This window comes from Piliocolobus tephrosceles, chromosome 13 (assembly GCF_002776525.5).
Source record: "Piliocolobus tephrosceles isolate RC106 chromosome 13, ASM277652v3, whole genome shotgun sequence".
NCBI lineage: Eukaryota > Metazoa > Chordata > Mammalia > Primates > Cercopithecidae > Piliocolobus > Piliocolobus tephrosceles.
Window position 1 is genome coordinate 46668773 of NC_045446.1, and position 19176 is coordinate 46687948.

The 19176-nt window shown below is 52.0% G+C and overlaps 1 protein-coding gene across 5 annotated transcripts in view; it reads right to left on the reverse strand.

Annotated features, from left to right (window-relative positions):
• Nucleotides 1-344: 344 nt before the first annotated feature.
• OTOG (otogelin) overlaps nucleotides 345-19176 on the reverse strand; it is a 101098-nt gene continuing 82266 nt past the window's right edge. Inside the window, exons 40-57 of one of the 5 annotated variants that reach the window (XM_026454041.1) lie at nucleotides 18135-18318; nucleotides 15547-15767; nucleotides 15243-15381; nucleotides 13586-13780; nucleotides 13183-13395; nucleotides 12493-12597; nucleotides 12211-12318; nucleotides 11690-11791; nucleotides 8932-9030; nucleotides 8006-8046; nucleotides 6480-6555; nucleotides 6209-6387; nucleotides 5350-5454; nucleotides 5055-5174; nucleotides 3799-3844; nucleotides 2959-3036; nucleotides 1983-2062; nucleotides 345-1881 (exon numbers count right to left, since the gene is read on the reverse strand). In XM_026454041.1, coding sequence (XP_026309826.1) covers nucleotides 1681-1881; nucleotides 1983-2062; nucleotides 2959-3036; nucleotides 3799-3844; nucleotides 5055-5174; nucleotides 5350-5454; nucleotides 6209-6387; nucleotides 6480-6555; nucleotides 8006-8046; nucleotides 8932-9030; nucleotides 11690-11791; nucleotides 12211-12318; nucleotides 12493-12597; nucleotides 13183-13395; nucleotides 13586-13780; nucleotides 15243-15381; nucleotides 15547-15767; nucleotides 18135-18318 — 2292 coding nt within the window. In that variant the 3' untranslated portion in view covers nucleotides 345-1680. Of the gene's footprint in view, nucleotides 1882-1982; nucleotides 2063-2958; nucleotides 3037-3798; nucleotides 3845-5054; nucleotides 5175-5349; nucleotides 5455-6208; nucleotides 6388-6479; nucleotides 6817-8005; nucleotides 8047-8931; nucleotides 9031-11689; nucleotides 11792-12210; nucleotides 12319-12492; nucleotides 12598-13182; nucleotides 13396-13585; nucleotides 13781-15242; nucleotides 15382-15546; nucleotides 15768-18134; nucleotides 18319-19176 lie in introns of those variants that run through there. The other 4 variants (XM_031933796.1, XM_026454042.2, XM_031933797.1 and 1 more) reach the window with 4 other exon arrangements.

A 19176-nucleotide genomic window follows, 5' to 3' on the forward strand; every position in this document is an offset into this window, starting at 1 on the left:
TCAGTCCCTCGCCTGGGTGCCAGCTCCCCAGCTCCCAATGTCCTCATCCTTCTCCTCATCCCCTTCCTCTAGAAGCCAGTCTCCGGTCCATTCAATTCCAACCAGCAAACACCCACCAATGGTTCCGCTGTGAGTGGGGCATGGTGCTGGGATGGATGGGGCAGAAGTGGTGCTGATGTCCAGAGCCATAAAATAGAGTCGTCTCTTCGCAGTGGATACTCCTTCAAGTTCAAAGTAAACCTGGCTCCCTCAGAGATGCTCAGAAGCCTGAAGTCTTCCTGTGATTTATTGATACATAAACAGAACACAAATATGCACACAAAGAGGCTTGGAAATGCGCACAAAGAAGTCTTCCTGTGGTTTATTGATACATAAACAGAACACAAATATGCGCACAAATATGCGCACAAAGAGGCTTGGGGCCATCCTGGCACAGCCTCCTCACCTCAAGGGGCGTCCAGCCACATCTTCAGACACACAGGGCAGTGCTGGGGCCTGCACAATGTCATGTTCATGCCCTTGGGATCCACGTGGCACAAAGTGGCACAGGGGTGGGAGACTTGCAGAGTGGGGTGTGGAAAGGAGCTCTGGCCCTGCTTTAGGGGACACTCTGGTTCAGTGACAAGGCTCTCACAAGTGCTCAGGGAGGCTGGGGCTGTGTGTTCCACTGACACCAACAGACACTCTCTTGCTAAACAGTCCCATGGAGCACAGAGGCTGGCATGGGCTCAGCCACAAAACCCATAATCAGGCTCCTCTGAGCCCGACTCTGTCATGGCCTTGGAGAAAAGGTGCACTGCAAAGCCTGGAGCTGCATTTGCAGGCTAAAAGTACCCCCTCAGCAACCTAGGGTCTCAGAGGCATGGGCCGTCAACCAGCATCCTAAATAAGCAGTGCTGGAGCCTCGCTGAGAGTTTCACTCCCCCACCACCACCTCACAAGGCCAGCCTACCTGCTAGGAAGGTTGCCTTGGGGTAAGGGTACAGGCTTGGGTCTTCCAAATCCTTTCCTGAATTACCATCTCAATACCAGGACACCAGGCACCTTTCTTTGGACTACAGGGGACGTGAAGGTCACTGAGCTCACTCTGACTTCACAGATCTTGGTGAGACAACCTGGGCCCTGGAATCCACCATCTTTGCTTTTGGGAACTCCTGGGCAGCTATCTGCAAGCCTGAGTGTTGCAGGTATAGCCCTCTTTCCTTTTACTGTGTCTGGTTTCTTCTGTAGTCAAAAAGGCCAAGAGAATGCGCCACTGCATCCTGCCCCTGTGCTTGGTCTTGGGTCCAGCTGTGGTTCCCATGTGAGCACCACGCACCTTCCCACCTTCCCACAGCTCTCACCACCCCCCACCAAGAGCTGTGGCCAGGGTCACAGAGGTTCAGAGGGTGCTGCTCCTGGACCTAAAGCCCATTTTCCATCTCAAGCCAGGGACAAAGGCGAGCTCCCTGAGCCCTCAGCTATGGCACTTTCCCACATGTGGAAAATGGGGAGCCCAGAAAGGGAGCCAGGATGGGAAGGGGTGACCCTTTCTGGTTACTCCTGTGACCTCTTCCCACCATTCCATGCTCAGCACATGCCAGATTTCTACCACCTTTACTACCTCCATTCACATTGGGCCAGCTGGAAACAGGAAGTGGGGCCGGCAGAGGTGGTCCAGCTAGCCCGGGCCCCCAGGCCTCAGGACCATTGGCAGGCACAGTCAGTGGGCTCCTGCACAGTGTAGGGCACCCAGGTGGCATTGGTGGCACAAAAGAGCTGCACAGAACGCCGCTGCAGGCCCACCTCGCGGCAGCACTTGCAGAAGCGGGCATAGGTGTTGATGTTGTAGTTGTAGATGCTGGCGGATGGGCACCTCCCATCACAGGACACTAGGTTCACCTGGAATGGGCAGGCCAGTGAGGCAGTCTGTGGCGCTCACACCCCCAAATCCCCTCCATCCCCATCTTTTGCTGCCCCACTGCCTTGTGGGCACCACGCACAGGGGTGTGGCTCCTGCATTCATTCTTGCGGATGGTCATGCGGATGGTCACCTTCTTGCAGGAGCGCCCATCCTCCTTACCTAGGGGGACAAGTGGATAAGGGAGCTGTGGCCAAGACCAGGCTTCTTAGGGGCAGTAGGATGGGCCAGCCCCAGGCAGTTAGTGCCATGCTGGAGGATCTCTCTTCCAGCGTTAGCACCCATGCATTAGTACCCCTCCCCTTCCAGGGAAAGCCTTTTAACCCAGTGCACTGGAAGGAGGCGGAGTTAGGAAGGCAGAGACAGAGCAGTGTGAGCAGGTGAGGCAGGAAGGCCAGCAGGGCCCCCCTGAGGACTCTGTGCTAGGGCAGAGGAGCATCTGGGGACAAGTGAGGTATATATTTTTATACTTGTTATTCTGTCTCTCCCACTAAATGTCCGCTCCACAAGGCTCTACAGTGCCTAGAACAGTGCCTGGCACATCGTTGGAGCTCCACTAATATTTGCCAGGTACATGCACTCACTCTGTAACCCCAGGAATCCCTCTAGAAATGGAATGGAATCTTTTCTTCTGGTCTCTGAGCCTCACCACAGAGGTTTCCTACTACACCAGCTAGATGGCTTCTGGCCAGAGCTAAGTCCACTTTGTCTTCCCTCTCTGCTCCAGGAGGCAGGAGAACTAAGGGCTGTCGTGACATGGCCCTCTGGGTCCTGGACTGAGACTGGCTGAGTGACCAGCAAGAGCAAAGCAGTGGCGGTCTGGGGCGTTGGTGGGCGCCAGGTGAGCGGGCCCTGCTGAAGCTTTCCCATGCAAGCCCAGGGAATACAGCTCACTACCCAGCATGCACTACAGGCCTAATGGCCTGTGCCAGATGTGGGGAGCAGGGGCCCTCCCCCTCCCTTGCCCCCAGAGCACGGGCCACCTAGCAGAAGGGACATTGCTGGATATAGCAACGCGGCTGCCTGCCTCCAGTCCAGTGGGCTTCCGAGAGGAGTACCTGAGCGACAGTGGACACTAACCCGTGGAGGAGAGGCGGGACTAACGGGGACCACGGGAAACAGGGTACCCGGGGAACCTGGGGAGAGGGACATGGGGTGCAGGTCACACGGGGGCACACGGGACATTCAGGGAACATGAGTTTGTGGGTCAGGGATCAGCCGATGAGGCCCCAAGTCCGGCTTTCTTGGAGTATATGAAATGCACATAACAGGGCCCCAAGTTCTACTGCCTTCTGGAGATGGGGTCTGAGCACCCTAGGAGGAGGGCAGGCACAGGGGAAAGATGTGGGTGGGGGATTGAAGGTGGTGCAAAGCGGAGGCTGACTGGGATGTGCATGTGCATGTGGTTGGGGGCTACAGTTCTGGGTGGCCAGGGCTCCAGGAGCCAGGTATCAGGACAGGTGCACAGAGCTCACACTCAGACTGTCAGGGACACTGGAAGGTCTGAATCCCACCCAGGAGACTCCTCCAAGACCAGGTGTCTGGCCACGGGAGAATTCATATGGGACCATCTAGGCTGGGAGCCTTGGCAGGGGCAGGAGAAGGCAAAGTAACTGGTGAACTACTGACCTCCTGAATGCCATGCCCCAATGTCCTCTGGCTCTGACAAGGAGCAGAGGCTTTGTATGAGAACAAGGACACAAACACGGCCTCCAGCCTTCTGCATATTGGCGCCAGTGCCATGAGCCCCATGGTGGGGATGTTACCCCTTCATCTACTCAGCCCAGAAGAGCTATCATTTTAGGTGCCAGGCCAGGAACCTGGTCATCTGTCCCCTGACATGACACCCTGTGCCCCCATCAAAGCCCCCACCCCTGGCCCCCACCATGCTCACTCACAGGTCCTGCAGCATCCTTCCAAGGAAGGTACCACGGAGCCCCCAACCTAGAGAGAGGAAGTTGGGAGAGGTGGGTGTGGAGACCCCCGTCCAGGCCAGGAGCCAAGATCCCAGAAACAGGCAGAGTACAGGAGTCTTGACTCTTCTCTCCCTGTGATGCCCCAGGGCAGGAACATAGGCCCCTTGCCAGGTCATGGGAGAGCCACAGGGGCTAAGCTGGCACTAAGGCTGCATGTGGCCCCCTTGGGGCAGGAGCCTGGGTCAAGATGGTGCAGGGCCTCCCATCTTTCCTGGGGCAGCTCCCCTCATGCCTTCCACTGCCTACCCCACTGTCAGTGCTTCCCAGCACAAAGGGTCAGGGAGAGGAGGGGTGCAGGAGTCACTCACTTGGGTCAGTGGCCTGGGCTCTACCTCAGCCCTGGACAAATCATCCTTTTCCTCTAGGCTTAGTTTTCCCATCTCTAAAATGGGGGCAAGTATCCCTTAAAGCGCTCCTCCTCTATAGTGAAATGGGTAAAACAATGGATGGGACAGTTCTTTCTACATAAGTGTGTGTTGGGGGGAGGGTCTCAGTATGTGTGTGCGATTTTGTGAGCATATACATGACTATCTGTGTGTACATGTGTGATTTTGCATGTGTGGGTGTGTATATGAGAGTATCATTGAGTGTCTGTGTATATTTGTTTTCTAGAGAAGAGTCAGAAATCTTTAAATGTCCACTGTTAATCTCAGGGACTTTAATAATTCAACAGTAACCCCAAGCCTTCCAGGAAATCCTTTTCTCTGAGGTGCGCCCATACTGACAGCTGCCCATGCTAGTGCTGGACACCCACCAGCCATCAGAGGACTGAAATGCATCTGCGTGGCATGTGTGTGCAAGAGTGTGCTTATATGAGTGCTTTGAAGTGTGATGATGCGTGGTGTGTGCATTGGCATGCCGATGTGAATGTCCCTGGAGGGTGTGGTGTGTGAGTGGCTGGTGGCCTGTGTTGGTGTCTGGCTGAGTGTGCCTAAAACATGTAACAGTGTGTGTTTGTGCACACCTGCATATGGTCACGTGATGTGTGAAGAGGCAGGGTGTGATGTGGTCAGGGCAAAAAGAAATGCAGAGAGAGATGTGGATTTGGGGTGGCAGTGCAGGCACAGGCTCCAGGGAACCCTTCCTCCTGCACTCCTGCTCACAGGACCCCCACCCCCCTGCCAGTGAGAAAGCTGATGCCCCTGGCCTACAGCCTCAGTGGAGAAGGAGGCACTGACCTTGGCACACTCAGTCTCATTGAGCGGTGGGCAACTGATGGGAGAGCGGACGAGCACGGCACCCAGGGGAGTGCTGCTGCAGTGGTGGCGAGCGCAGTCTGCAATCCAAGATGCCCCAGGCTGGAGGGCACAGAAGTGGGTGATGGGGGCTGCGGCCAGATGGACAGCCTGAGCAAACCCATAGGGTCTGGGAGCCTGTTTGTACCCAGCCCTGGCCTGGGAACCAGAGAGAGCCCTAGTCCTGGTGTCCCCTCCTGGGACACCCTCCTAGGTGGGCAGCGAGGGGGCTGCTTACCAAGAACAGGGAGGTGGTGCCATTGGGGAAGGTGAAGAGACAGGACACATTCCTGCAGGAGCCACAGCAGGCAGCGAGGTCCCGCGGGTGCTGGTACTCCTGGTTCTGCAGGCCAGGGCGGGGTGGGCCTCAGCCAGTTGCCCACCTCCACCCTGGCTCTCCCACTGCCTGCTTATTTATGAGGGACCCCAGAGTCCGGAAGGGTCCTCTGTAGGTACTCGGGAAGAGGAGCTCCCAGCCTCCTTCTGTCGCAGGCAGCTGATCATCCCTGTATCTACCCTGAGCCTCCCTTACAGCAAAGAGCATCCCCACCCTTTCCAAGACATTTCTGCTAAGCAGGATGCCAGTTTTTATTCCAGACAGACCTCCATTTGAGTCTCAGTTCCTGTAGGACTTTTGACAAATGACAGAGTCTCCCTAAGTCTCAGTTGTCTCCTCTGAAAAATGGGAATAATTCTAACCCCCTTTATCCAACTAATATTTATTAGCCCTTACTAGAAGCCAGTCACCATCCTAAGTACTGGACATGAAGAAGTGCTCACCAAATAGTAGCAATACAAGCATGCAAACCAAAGGGACAGGGAATGTGCCAGGCATTCCACAGGTACCTAATAAGTGTGTGCTCTCTCTGTCAACACCCACCCTTGCCAGGCACTAAGTCTGTCCCTTACCGTTCTCCTCCTGGCCTCTCCCAACCCAGTCCCTTTCTTGGCACTTTCTACAGAGTTCTCTGAGGGCCTCTCTGACTTGTCTTGGAGGCTTAGGGCAGCTTGAAGGGCCCCTCTGATTCCTGGAGCACACAGGGTCTGCCAGGCTAGCTCTCCTGACACCACCCACCCCACCCTGGGCGACACCCTACCGCCTCGCAGTGGATGTCACACAGCACGGAAGTGGTGTTGATCTGGTAGAAGCTGGTGAGAGGGTCGAGCACGGCGGTGCAGCGGGAGGTGTGGCATACGCCGTCTGCTGAGAGCTCCACCACCGTCTGGCCAGGTTGCATCACGCCCAGCTCGCGGCTCAGACACACTGGGGCCTTCACTGGATGGGCATGCAGGGTGGCAACGGTCATCTAGAGCCCAGGCACCCATGGCCCCCCTGCCTGGCTCTGCCCCGAGGCTTCCCCCACTCACCACACTCGTACTTGGCGCAGCCACACACATTGTCCACGCTGTGCATGAACTCCTCGTCCAGCTGGGATTTCTCCCACTGGGTGGGGCAGAGGTAGTCAGCACCCTGGGGTGGGGGCCAGCCTGGCCCTCAGGAGCAGTCTGCCACCTGGGCCCCTCTCTATGTCAGTCCCTCACTGTGTGGGCAGGACGGGGCTGGCAGACTTGGGGCCCCGCAGCATCCTGGAAGCTCAGTCCCAGTGTGACTCCCAGGCCTCCCTGATGAGGAGCACTGTCCAGTGTCCTCCCCTTTCTCAGTGAGGGACAGAGCCCTGGGTGGCTCACAGTACTTCTCACCTTTCTTCAGCAATTTTAAGGAAGGGGGAATGGGGGTCAGAGTGAGAGGAAATGTGTGCTGGGGTGTGAGGGTTACATATAATTCAGAAAATGACTGTAAACATGACTTCACATTTCTTAAAGTATTTTCACTTCCCTCAGTGGCCATGCAGCCTGGCGGCTAAGGGCACTGTCTCTGGAGACAGATTTCCTAGGTGTCAGCTCTGGCTCTGTGATATACTAGCTTCATGACCTTAACCTTAGCTTCCTTGTTTGTAGGATTGAGAAAACAACAGAATCAACCTCACAGGGTTGTTGTGAGAATAAATAATACACATGAAACGCCTAGGAAAGTTCCTGGCACTTAGTAAACTCTCAATAAACATTAGCTACTGTCATGATTGTCACCACCACCACCATCCTCACCATCACCACCACCATCATCATGGCATTATCACCATGACCACCACCATCATCGTCACCACCACCATCACCATCACCATTGCATTATCACCACCACCACCACCACCACCCCCCTCATCCTCACCATCCCCACCACCACCATCGACATTGCATTATCACCACCACCACCACCTTCATCCTCACCATCCCCATCACCACCACCACCACTGCATTATCACCATTGTCACCAGCACCACCATCATCACTGCCCCCACCACCAGCATCACCACAGCATTATCACCACCACCCCCACCATCATCCTCACCATCACCACCATCATTGTCATTGCATTATCACCATTGTCACCACCACCATCCTCACCGTCCCTACCACTACTATTGTCATAGCATTATCACTGTCGTCACCATCACCACCATCCTTACCAACCCAACACCACCATCATCATGGCATTATCGCCATCATCACTGCGCTATCACCATCATAGCCACCACCATCCTCCTCACTGTCCCCACCATCATTGCCACCATCAGCATCATCACTATCATCTTCATGATAATTTTCATCATCATAGTACTGAATCCTTACCACAACTCTAAATCATGATTATGTCGACTTTACAAAGGAGGGCACCATACCCAGAAAGCCAGTGGCAGAGCTTGGGACAAGAATGCTAACTTGCAACCAGGGGTTCCTTGCACTAGATTAAAGGAGCAGGTTCTCTAGAGGAGGGGATAGAGAGGAAAGGAAAGGGGAGCAGACCAGGGGGTGTTGGGGGAGAAGGGTCTCCATACCAGATGGCACCGGGGCACTGGGATTGTGTCACAGTCACACTCTGAAAAACACAAGGGGCCAGGTCCCACTTCATCAGGCATGTCCAGGTAGAAATCCCCTGGGTACCCTGGACCTCTCACTGCTGGCACAACCCGTCTTCTGAAGACCCAGCTTCAGGCCAGGCCTGGGAGAGGAGACAAAGAGGCCCAAATCTCAGCCTCCTTCCATCCCTGAGGGCAGGAGGAGGCCTGCAGCTCCGCTGGTTAGGCAGGTGGGCAGTGATGGATTCTGAACACCAAGCACTCCACTGGGTGTGGAGCGAGGATAAATAGGCAGATAGGCCAATCACAGGTTTCCTTTTGTCACCTGGATTAATCCCTCTACCTGGTCCAGAGCCTATTCTTTTTATTTATTTTATTTTATTTTATTTTATTTTATTTTTATTTTTCTTTCAGATGGAGTTTCACTCTGTCGCCCAGGCTGGAGTGCAGTGGTGCTATCTTGGCTCATTGCAACCTCCACCTCCTTACAGGCACCTGCCACCGTGCCCGGCTGATTTTTTTGTATTTTCAGTAGAGACAGGGTTTCACTATCTTGACCAGGCTAGTCTTGAACTCCTGATCCACCTGCCTGGGCCTCTCAAAGTGCTGGAATTACAGGTGTGAGCCAACGCGCCCTGCCGCAGTGAGGACTTTTTAAGATGGAAACCCTCTTTGGAAGGGGAAATTTGCTTTTTCCTTCTTTTACCCTGGAGAGAAAAGGCTATAGAAACGTTTAGCATTGGAGTGCGGATGCAGGAGGAAGCTGATTCTGGCGGCTTCCTCTAGAGACCCTGCAGGGGACAGACCTGAGAGGAGTGGACAGTGGTGGGCCGGGCTCCCCCAACCCCTCCTCAGCAGGGCCATTGGATCTCCCAGTGGGGAGGCTGTCCTGACCACGGACTCACCACAGGATTTGTAGGGGCAGCAGCGGTCGGGGCTCCACACCTCCACCAGGGCAGTGCCCAGGCCACACTGCACTTGGGGACAGCGGAAGCTCTCACACACTGTGGGGGAGGAGAGGCAGGCAACACATCAGTCACAGGCACCTGGGGGTGTGAATCCTAAGAAGGCTAAGGAGGGGCTACCCCCAGCTCCTCCTTAGTGACCCCCACTGTCCTCGGAGCCCCAGGGAAGAGTCTGGGCACCCAAAGTCTCCCCAGGGAGCTACTTCAGGTCCTGGTGCTGTGCCTGTGAGGCACTGGTGACATGACAGGGTCAGAACCTCAAGCTCATTAAATTGGGCCTCCCCAGTCTGCAGTCACCCTGCAAGAGGTGGTCCAAGGAAAGCCAGCCACTAGGGTAAGGTCTGCTGACAGGGAACATCCCGCTCTGTCTAACACAACCTTTCCGACCCTGTGGAAACTTCATCCACTTGGGGCCCACCTGAGCCTGCCCTGCTTCAGCTGATGCTACCCTGCGGGGCCCACACTTCCTTTCTTCCTAGTCTTCAGGCTGACTTCTCAGTTCAGGATTCCTCAGCCATTCTCATTTGCTGAGAGAACAAGGCAAGGGGTGAGGGAACTCCTTGGGTGCAACACTTTGGTGGATAGGGGAGGGGCAAAGGTCAGCAGGGAAGGTGAGGATCTGAAAACTCTAAGAGCTACTTGATTTACTAATAAAGTTATTGTCACAATCAAGGAGTATCAAATGGTGTTCCAAAAAATTATGAGGAAGGGCATTTTTATGGTGTCAAAGTAATAGGTTATTTTCTGGCTGGAAGAGGAAAAATCTAAGATAGAGAGATCTTAGGATTACAGTATCACCCTAATCTGGGCCAACGTTAACATCGATTCTAGTGGCTCAGCCAGATAGTGTCTGGCACCCAATGTGATGTGCTATGAAGCTTATGCACGCACTGTCTAGCCCCAAATTTTTAACTTGAACCTATCAAGTCTTAGATGGAAATTTCAGTTTTAGGAAGCACAGAGGCCCAGGGAACAAGGAAAGCAGCTCCAAAAGTAAGCAACTGGCGAAGACCAGAAGCGGGGACTCTGCAGGGTCATGGCCTGGACTCTACAGTGGGAGGTCACACAGGAAAAGGGACCTGTGCTAGGTTAAGAGAGATGTGAGGCACGTCATTATAATGCATTGTCCGGGACTGAATCCTGGATTGGACAAACAGGAAGAAACACGGACTGGCATGAGACAAGTTGAAAACGTATTAATGTGGAAAGGTAGAGATTGTTCACTGAAAACAGCCAGTTAAAAAAAAGAGTCTGTCCAGGATGAGATGATTTTGGAAAACCACATCTACATAAAGCCATAGAGAGAATCTGGAAGGATATGTATCCACTAAAGCATTGGCAGTGGAATTATCTAGCAGGTAGGAAGGTGGTATTTTCATTTTCTTGCATTTAGTTGGAATTTGTACTTTCTATAAGGCATATACAGTGCTTTTGTAACAGTAAAAGTATGATGAAGACTGGGAGAAAGTGATATCAACAGCCTCTGTTTTTGAGCACTTACTGCATACCAAGGACCATTAGGTCCTTCACATAAATTATCTCTAATTTCCATAACAGCCCCTCAAGGCAGATACTAGCATCACCATTTTACAAAGGAGCAACTTTGCCTCAGAGAGTAAGGAACTTGCCCTGGGCCGCACAGCTGGTAGACAGCCTAACGGAGGTTCGGAAACCAACTGACTATGCCCATACTCCATCCATAGGACTAGGCTGCCTCCTGAGAAACATGGGAAGAAATGTGAAGAGAAGGAGAAAGGATAGTGAATCTCTCCTCACATCAGTCTGGCAAATACTGTGGCAAGTGGGCCAACCAGCTCCTGGTCAGGTGTGGCCAGGTAATCTGGGCAACCCTCACGGGATGGGAGCCTACATTGTTTTGGAGGTGGCTCTTGACATTGAACCAATCAGGGCAGCCCTTGGGTGTCCTGGTGGAGGCCCCTCTCCTACTCTGTGTAAGAAAAAACCTCACGCTTATTCTATTATCAGTGTGCAAAGCAATTTTTGTAAATTGAATAAAATTTAAATCGAACCATTTTGTTCATTTTCATCCATTAGGTTTACTTACAGTCCATAATGCTGGCTGCACTATGCTTAACAGTTACTTCTGAGGTACTAGCTACACAGTGCATTCTATATCAAGGTACTATGAACACAGTACATGATATGCACATACGACACATGTCTACATGTATGTATAGTATCATATATACAGATACCAGGCCCTATAAAAATATTGGGAAAAGTATACTTTTATTTATCATTACAAAATAAAAGAGCTTCAGAGGCTTTGCAACACGGGGCCTTCTGTGATACAGCCTCCAGGAGCAGGCACTATGGTGACACGGTGGCGAAAGGGACCCTGAAGGGGGGCCTTGGGTGAATCAGGGAATGAGGACTTCTTATCAGTGCTGTGGGGGATGAAGGGACCCAAGTATTTGCCTTTAACCCAAGCCTCTGTCTGGCCCTTGGGGGCCTCCATGCAGGGGACAGACCTGGACCTCCCACCCTCCAGCCTGACAGTCTGACCCGGCTTCTTCAGGTGGGCCTGCACTCGTCCTGGCTTCAGCTGCTTGGCCCTCCACAGCTCACCACCTGGGAGCACTCTGTTGCTCCCTGTCTATCCCCATTAGTCCCGGGGTGGGGACTCTGTGAAGGGTCCTTCCCGCCACAGCCAGCCATGTGCCCAGCCAGGACTCACCACACTGGTACAGAGGGCAGCAGAGCTCCGTGGTGTTCCTGTGCACGGTGAGTGCCTCCCCTTCTTGACATTCGGGGATGGGGTCTGGGCAGTCGCCACAGGCTGAGGGGGAAGAGGGTCAATGCTGTCACAGCAGTCCCCTCATAGGAGCTTGGCACACAGCACGTTGCTGGGGGTGGGGGCTCCTCAACAACCCAGGTGTGGCAGGAGCTAACTAATGGCAGCACCGCATGGTCTCATGTGACCCATTCTGGAATCAGAATCTGGAAGTTCTCCCTCATGTCTACCCAAACGTTTACACGGAACAAGCACCAGTTTCCTCTTGCTCAGTAATCTAGGGGGAACACAGGGTCGGTGTTCTCTTCCTCCCACCCTGTTTCCTGGACAGTGAGCTTGTCCTTCCTTCTCCCACCCCATCTGAAGACCCCCAGCCTTTCCTGCCAGCTGCCCAAGGACACAGGGGTGAGGCTAGCAAACTGTGATCCGGCTGTGTGCACTGGCGTCTGGTGGCGGCGACCCACCGCAGAAGTAGGAGGTGCAGCAGGAGTCCCCCAGGCGGCCGGAGATCAGGGTCTGGTCCTGTCGGCAGCTGGGGACAAGCTCTGCCTCACAGAGATCTGGGTCACACTCTGGGGAAAAGGCCGGATTTAGGTGCTGGGAGAGGAACCTGCCTGGCCACACCTGAGCCCCTGCTCCCAGAGCTGTCCTCCCCACCTGGCCACACCTGAGCCCCTGCTCCCAGAGCTGTCCTCCCCACACTGCCCTCAGTCCATCCCCCACCCTCCCCACCCCAGGCCTCTCACCACAGCTGTAGCTGGGGCAGCAGGAGTCCTCCTGGAAGTGGGTGAGGAGGCGGTGGCCTGGGTGGCAGGTAGGGGCGAGGCCCTCACACAGGGTCTGGTTACACACTGGCCCCGGGGACCAAAGGGCCTGTCACCTTGGGGCGGGATGTCCCCAGTGCTCTCCAGTGGAGAGCACTGGACAACTGCCCAAATCCTGGACGCCTGGCCCACTCCTCCCGCCACTGCTCCTCCCAGCCCCCAGGACCCACACTCCTAGATGAGGCCTTTGAGGGTCACACGAGGGTTCAGGGCTGGGACAGAAGATTAGCAAGAGCTAATATCCATTGACACGTGCCCCATCTCACAGCAACCCCAAAGATGGGCCCGATCATCAGCTTATGTTCCGGGAGAATGAACGAAGGCACAGCGATGTGAAATGATTTGCCCAAGGCCACAAGGCTGCAGGCGGGGAAGGAAGAGTGGCCAGGCTGCCTGGCTCCACAGCACTCACTGCACTGACTCCTGCGCCTCTGCCTCTGCCCCTAGACAGGGTTCTCCCCTCCTCCCAGCTCACCCCCTACAAGACATTTTGCTTTTCCTAGGCCTTCTCCTATCCATCGGGGTTGGTGTGCAGGGCTGATGGATAGCTGTTTTACAGTTGTTTTAACTGTTTTACAGTTGAGGTCCAAGGAAATAAAGGTGGACACTCACCACAGACAGTCCTCAGGCAGCAGGGGTCCTTGGTAGGTAGGAGCAAGGCCACCTCCCCGAATCGCGGGCAGCTCTCAGGGCGGGGATCAGGGCAGCCCAGATCCACCGGGACGATGGTGTCTGGGGCTTGGCACTGGTGCTGGCAGCAGCTGCTGAGGGAGCTGTTCCAGGTCTCCCCCAGGGCCCTCGGCACCCCCATGCTGTCAGTGCAGGCTGCAGAGGGGAATGGAAGGGTGCGAAGTGAGGAAGGTGAGCCCAGACCTTCCCAGGCTAGACTCTCCCTGGGATACTGACCACCTCTAAGCAGACCTGAAAGGATGCAGATGGGCCTCAGCTATCGGCAACAGGAGGTGAGACCAAGGCTGACTTTGGAGGCCCCTGCTCAGGGAGGAGAGGAACCTACCGCACTTGGCCTCTGGGATGCAGAGTGCAGAGTGGTGCCGGTGCAAGATGGTGCCCTCGGAGCAGACGCAGCCCTCGCCCAGCACCTGGCAGTGCTCTGGGTCCAGAGGCCCTAGTATCCCATCCTGGCATGTCTTGGGTGGCTCACAGGCTGTCACACATGCCTGGTATGTGGAGTCGCTGGAGCACAGGAAGGCTGCAGGGGCACAGTGGGCACCAGGCCTACCTCAGACCCCAGGCAGGGCTCCCCATTGAGGGCCGAAAAGAACAGGAGGGGATGAGGAGGGGGCTCAGAGTGTCATCAGCACCTCAGCAGAGAGTGCATAAGTCAAAGGGCTTGGTGACATCACCTCCTTCCTTAGATCAGGACTCAGCAAAGTACAGCCCACAGCCCAAATCCAGCCCACTGTCTGTTTTCACAAATAAAGTTTTATTGGAACACAGCCATGCCTGTTCATTTATATTCTGCCTAAGGCTGTTTTTGTACTAAAAAGGTAGAGTTGAGGACTTATGACTGAGACCATATGGCACACAAGGCATCAAATACTTACTTTCTGGCTCTTTACAGAAAAGGTTTGCCAATCTCTGGCTCTAGATCAGTGTTTTCAAACTTTCTTGATTGTAAAAAATAGATTTTACATTGTGGCCCAATACACACAAGCATGTAGAACAGTGGTTCTCAAACTCGACTACGAAAGAATCCCTAGGGAGTTTCTGAGGTATCATTGTGGGGACCCCACCCCAGGCCAATTGAATCTCTGATTGTGAGGCCCATGCATTTTCAAGTTCCCTGAGTGATTTCAAAGGGTATTTAGGATTGAAAATCGCTTCTATATAAAATAAAAAATCTCTTTTACAAAATAATACTAAACTTTCTATGCGCAATACACACTGGTATTTTCTATTCTATTCTTTTGTATTTTTTTAAATGCTGGTGCTGACCCTCTAAATTGATTTCATACCCGCTGAGTTGGGATCCACACTTTGAAGAACACAACCCAAGAGAACTTTTGTCTTTTCCTCTTTTACCTGTCATATTGTGGGTGTGACCTTCCTGTGAGCCAATCCCAGCCTTTCTGGATGTGTTTACATTTATAAATCAAGCTACTCTAGCCCAGGCCACCCCTGTGGACCCCACCAGTCAAACCTAATTGGGGGAGGAGGCGGCAGATCTTATTTCCCTCCTGCAGGAAGGAGGGGAAAGACTGGAAGAAGAGAAAGGTGAGCAAAAAGGAGGCAGAGGGAACTAAGATGTGCAGGACGGTGTCCGTGGGGCAGGTCTATGTGAGCACTCGGCACACATTCCCCCACACCCTCAAAACCACCCTGGGCGGGGGCGATGGTTACAGTCTCCACTTACAGAGAAGAGACTCATAGAAAGCAAATACTAAAATAACAACACAATTACTATGTGTTAACATATTCATAGGACTCATAATAAATATGTGTTCATTAATATGAAATGTATTTTTATAGAATATAAAAATTAAATGTAAATTAAACATATAAAATATTTATAAATTTACTAATGTACATACATCCATGAATGATTAAAGCTGGAAAACATACATGAACTTGGGTCTGGGAGCCTCTTCCCACTTTAACAGGGGATGGGAGCAACAGTCACAATGGAGGGTTCCCCTGCCCTGCAAACTCACGGCAGTAGTCAGAGCCCCGCCACTCGATGCACACGTGAAATTTGTGGCACATGGCCACGTACACGGTCAGGGCCACGCAGGGCTGCTGCACGTACTTGGTGTCCCGGATCCACAGCTCACAGAATGACTCCGGAGGCACCTGGGCATATGCATCAGGCAGGGCTGCTTACTCGGATGTCACGCATCCCGGTGCCCAGCTCCTCCCCTCCTTGCCCAGAAGGAACAATGAGCCTCTGCAGGTAGGTGTTGCCATCCCCAGACAGCCCAGGAGGTGTCCCCAGTGCTGGACCCAGCTGGCACATACAAAGCGGTGGCAGGCACTGAAGGTGCGGTTGGACACCATGCGAAGGCAGGGCGAGCAGTCAGTTGTGGCGCAGCTGTCTGGGCGGAAGCGGGTCTGGCCCACTGCAGTCAGGGAGCTGGGCACCTGCCAGCTGTCCAGAAAAGGAGCAGGGTCCTCAGCCCCACCCACCACTGAGCCATCCTTCAGGGTGAGGTCATTGGCTGCATCTCCATCACAGATACCTGAAAGAGGCCGAATAATCCCACCAGCCACGATCATCACTACCGCTCCCATGTCGTCAGCTCTCACTTTTTGTATTCCTCACAGTTCTTTGAGGTCAAGAATACCATTATCCCCATTTTATAGGTGAGGGAAATTATGTGAAAGGAAGCTAGGAAACCTGCTACAAAAGAAAACGTCTTTGTACTTAGGAAATACACATGTATTTAGGGGTAAAAGGATACAATGTCTTGAAGTTATTTTCTAATGGTTCTGAAAAATGTGTGTATACATATGGATTGCATGTGTTTATAAAAATGTATACACACACATACATACAAACACACACACACAGAGAGAGACAGAGAGAGAGAAGGAGAGAAGCAAATGGGGCAAAATGTGAACCACTGGTAAATGCGGGTAAAAGGTGTACACTACCTTACACTATCTTTGCAGATTCTAAATTTTTATAAGTTTTGCTATATTACAGCAAAATAAAAAGCTACTCCCCAAAAAATCTGCTTTACCAGTGATTGCTAGCTAATTATAACAACCGTTCCCTCCTTTTCCTGGGCAGTCAGTGTATTTTTCCCAGACGCCCTTGCAGCTGGGTGAGTCCCAGCCAATGGCATGTGAGTGAAGGCGACGAGTACCACCTCCGGGCCATAAAACCTTCCCACCTGTCTCCTCTCCTGTGAACTTGGAAACTCATGTTGACATGGCAGAACCAGAAGATGGAAGGAATCTGGGTCTCTGATTGGGAACTTACGTATGCAGGAAATAAGCTACTGTTGTGTTAAGGCACTGAGATGGGGACAAGGGTGAAGTTTATCAGTCCTAGCTTTTAATGTGACCTACACTTCTGGTTTCATCTCCCACCTACCATCTATATGCTCCAGACACACACTTTCCTGCCCACAACTTTGCTCAAGCTGTTCCCTCTGTCTGAAATACTTTCTCAGATGTCCTTCCTTCAAGGATGCCTCAGATGCACCATCCATGACATTCCAAAATCTGTGTAACAGTCACTGGCTTGCAGGTCAGCCTTTCATAAAAGATTGTAGCTCTCTGAGTACAAAGACTCATTTTCTTTTAGATTCTCATTTGTTTAGCAACCTTCAAGTTTGTCTAGCAGGGTGCCCAGCTATCAAATGTTCATTCAAATAAAATGGAGATATAAATGATCCAACTTCTGTTCTAACACCTCTAACCACCATTCTGTGAATATAAAGCATGATTAAAGGCAAACTCTTATTAATATATTATTAATGATTCCCATGGTCACACTTTGGGTCTTGGCTTTAAGTCAGTGAGGGATGACACACAGGTATCCTAGGGAGGAGTCAGCTCACCAGGCTACTGCTGACCACAGTGCTCTTTGCTGGGGATGAACAGAGGAGAAGGAAGAAATGATGAGAAAAAGATGGTGGTAGTGATGGTGATGGTGGTGGTGGTGGTGGTGATGGTGGCATGTCTGTAAGAAGTGTTTGTGTTAAGAACAGAAGCATCATAAAACAGGGATTTTGTCTGTTTCGTTCACTGTTTTCTCCCCAGTGACTAGTACATGGCAAATATGTGTTGCACAAAGAATGAGCATAGAGCTGAACTGCATGTGTTAGTGCATGTGTGGAGGGTATTTGGATGCAGAGAGGCATGAATGTGAATGTGTGAATGATCACTAGGGGTGCAGGTGGAGGATGGAGGGTGTATGTGTGTGTGTGTGTGTGTGTTATAAGTGTTTTTTATCTCACCCATCATCACAATCATGGTGGTCTGTCATGGAGTGCCCCATGAGTGTCCATGTGCTTATGCCCCTGCGATGAACAGCAGCCCACATCCGGGCTTGTCTGATACCTCTTTTCCTTATGAGAATACTTCAATCCCTTAGGGCATGCTCTGCAATTATGCTATGGTCTGAAGAGCATTAGTTCTGAGTATTGTGGCAGCTTTGCTGTGTGCCCTTAGGTAAGCTCCTTAATCTCTCTGAGCCCCCTTTCTTCTTTAGTTCAGTGGGGATACTAATGGCCATCTCTCAGTGCTGTTGTGTGGATGACCAGGAACAAATAAGATTAGAGTGTGGAAGTGCTTTGTGAAATGCCCAGGCTCATGCAGATGGAAAGGATTATCCGACATTAGAAGGCTGTGAGGGAAGCTGACAGACAATCCCGGCTGAAGTGACAACTTGCTGAGTCCCGCCCTCTTATATCTCCCTATTGGCAGCTTAGGCCCCAGAACACAAGACATTAGGCCTCCTTGCCCTGGCAGCTCTGCTGCTCCCACCTCTGGCCTGGTATTCTGTTCCAGTCTTTCCTGCTCCAGGAGTAATTATGTCTGGGGGCAGAGGCAGAAGTGGGAAGCATCCCCTTCCCCCAAGCTGGGTCCCACCTCACCGCACAGGCCATGGCCTTGGGCCTTGCTGACTTTGCTGGCCTCCATGATCATGAGTCCTGAGCTGTGGAGCCATTGGATCTGAATGTGTGAGGGAGTCAGGATCATGTACATGTGGCCTGTGTCCTCAATTCTGAACCCATATCTGCTCACAGGTGGCCACACAGGCTGCGAGTCCACAGTCACCTTGGGAGGGAATTCAGTGTGAGTATAGCTTGTCCATCTATCCATCCATCCATCCATCCATCCATCCATCCATCCATCCATCCATCCATCTGTTCATCCACCCATCCATCTGTTCATCCACCCATCCACCCATCATCTGACAAAAATTTATTAGGCATTGCTATGTGCCAGGCTCTGTTTCAGGCACAAGCAGCCAAATCACAGTCCAAAGTGGCATGGGAGGATTCTAAAAATATTTTTATTGGAAAAATACAATGAAACAAGAAATGCAACAACAGGCGGCAAGCTGCATCTTAACGCCCAAATAAACACAAATCCTCAGCTCTTCCAATCACTCTCTTCTTTCCTGATTCTGTTCAGATAATTTCTTCTGGAAGTCTTTCCTGATCCTGTTCAGATCATTTCTTCTGGGAGATTCTCCTTAAATTCCCAGCCTTGGGGTTACTTATCTCTACTCTGGGATTTCCTCATCTCTGTGCTCACCAGTAAGACAGAAATCTATCTGTTTCCACATCAAGATCTCCAGTGAACTGAGTTTCTTAAGGGTAGATACTATGTCTGATTCACCTTTGAATCTCCAACACCTGCCTTTGGGCCTGAAGTAAATTGGGGCTCACTCAATATTTGTTAAACATGCAACACACTCTAATTCTCACAAACACTTTAAATTCAAGGCTACAACCTCTTCTATATATTAAGAAGGTTAAATTTGGATGTACCATAGGTTATTATAATAGTTTTACACTGGAAAAAAAAAAGGTATATAAGAAGATTAAGATTTTAAAGTATTTACAATGAATTAATCTCCTCCCTTCAAGAATAGAGTGTTTTATATGCTCCTGAATGTCAAGTGGGTCA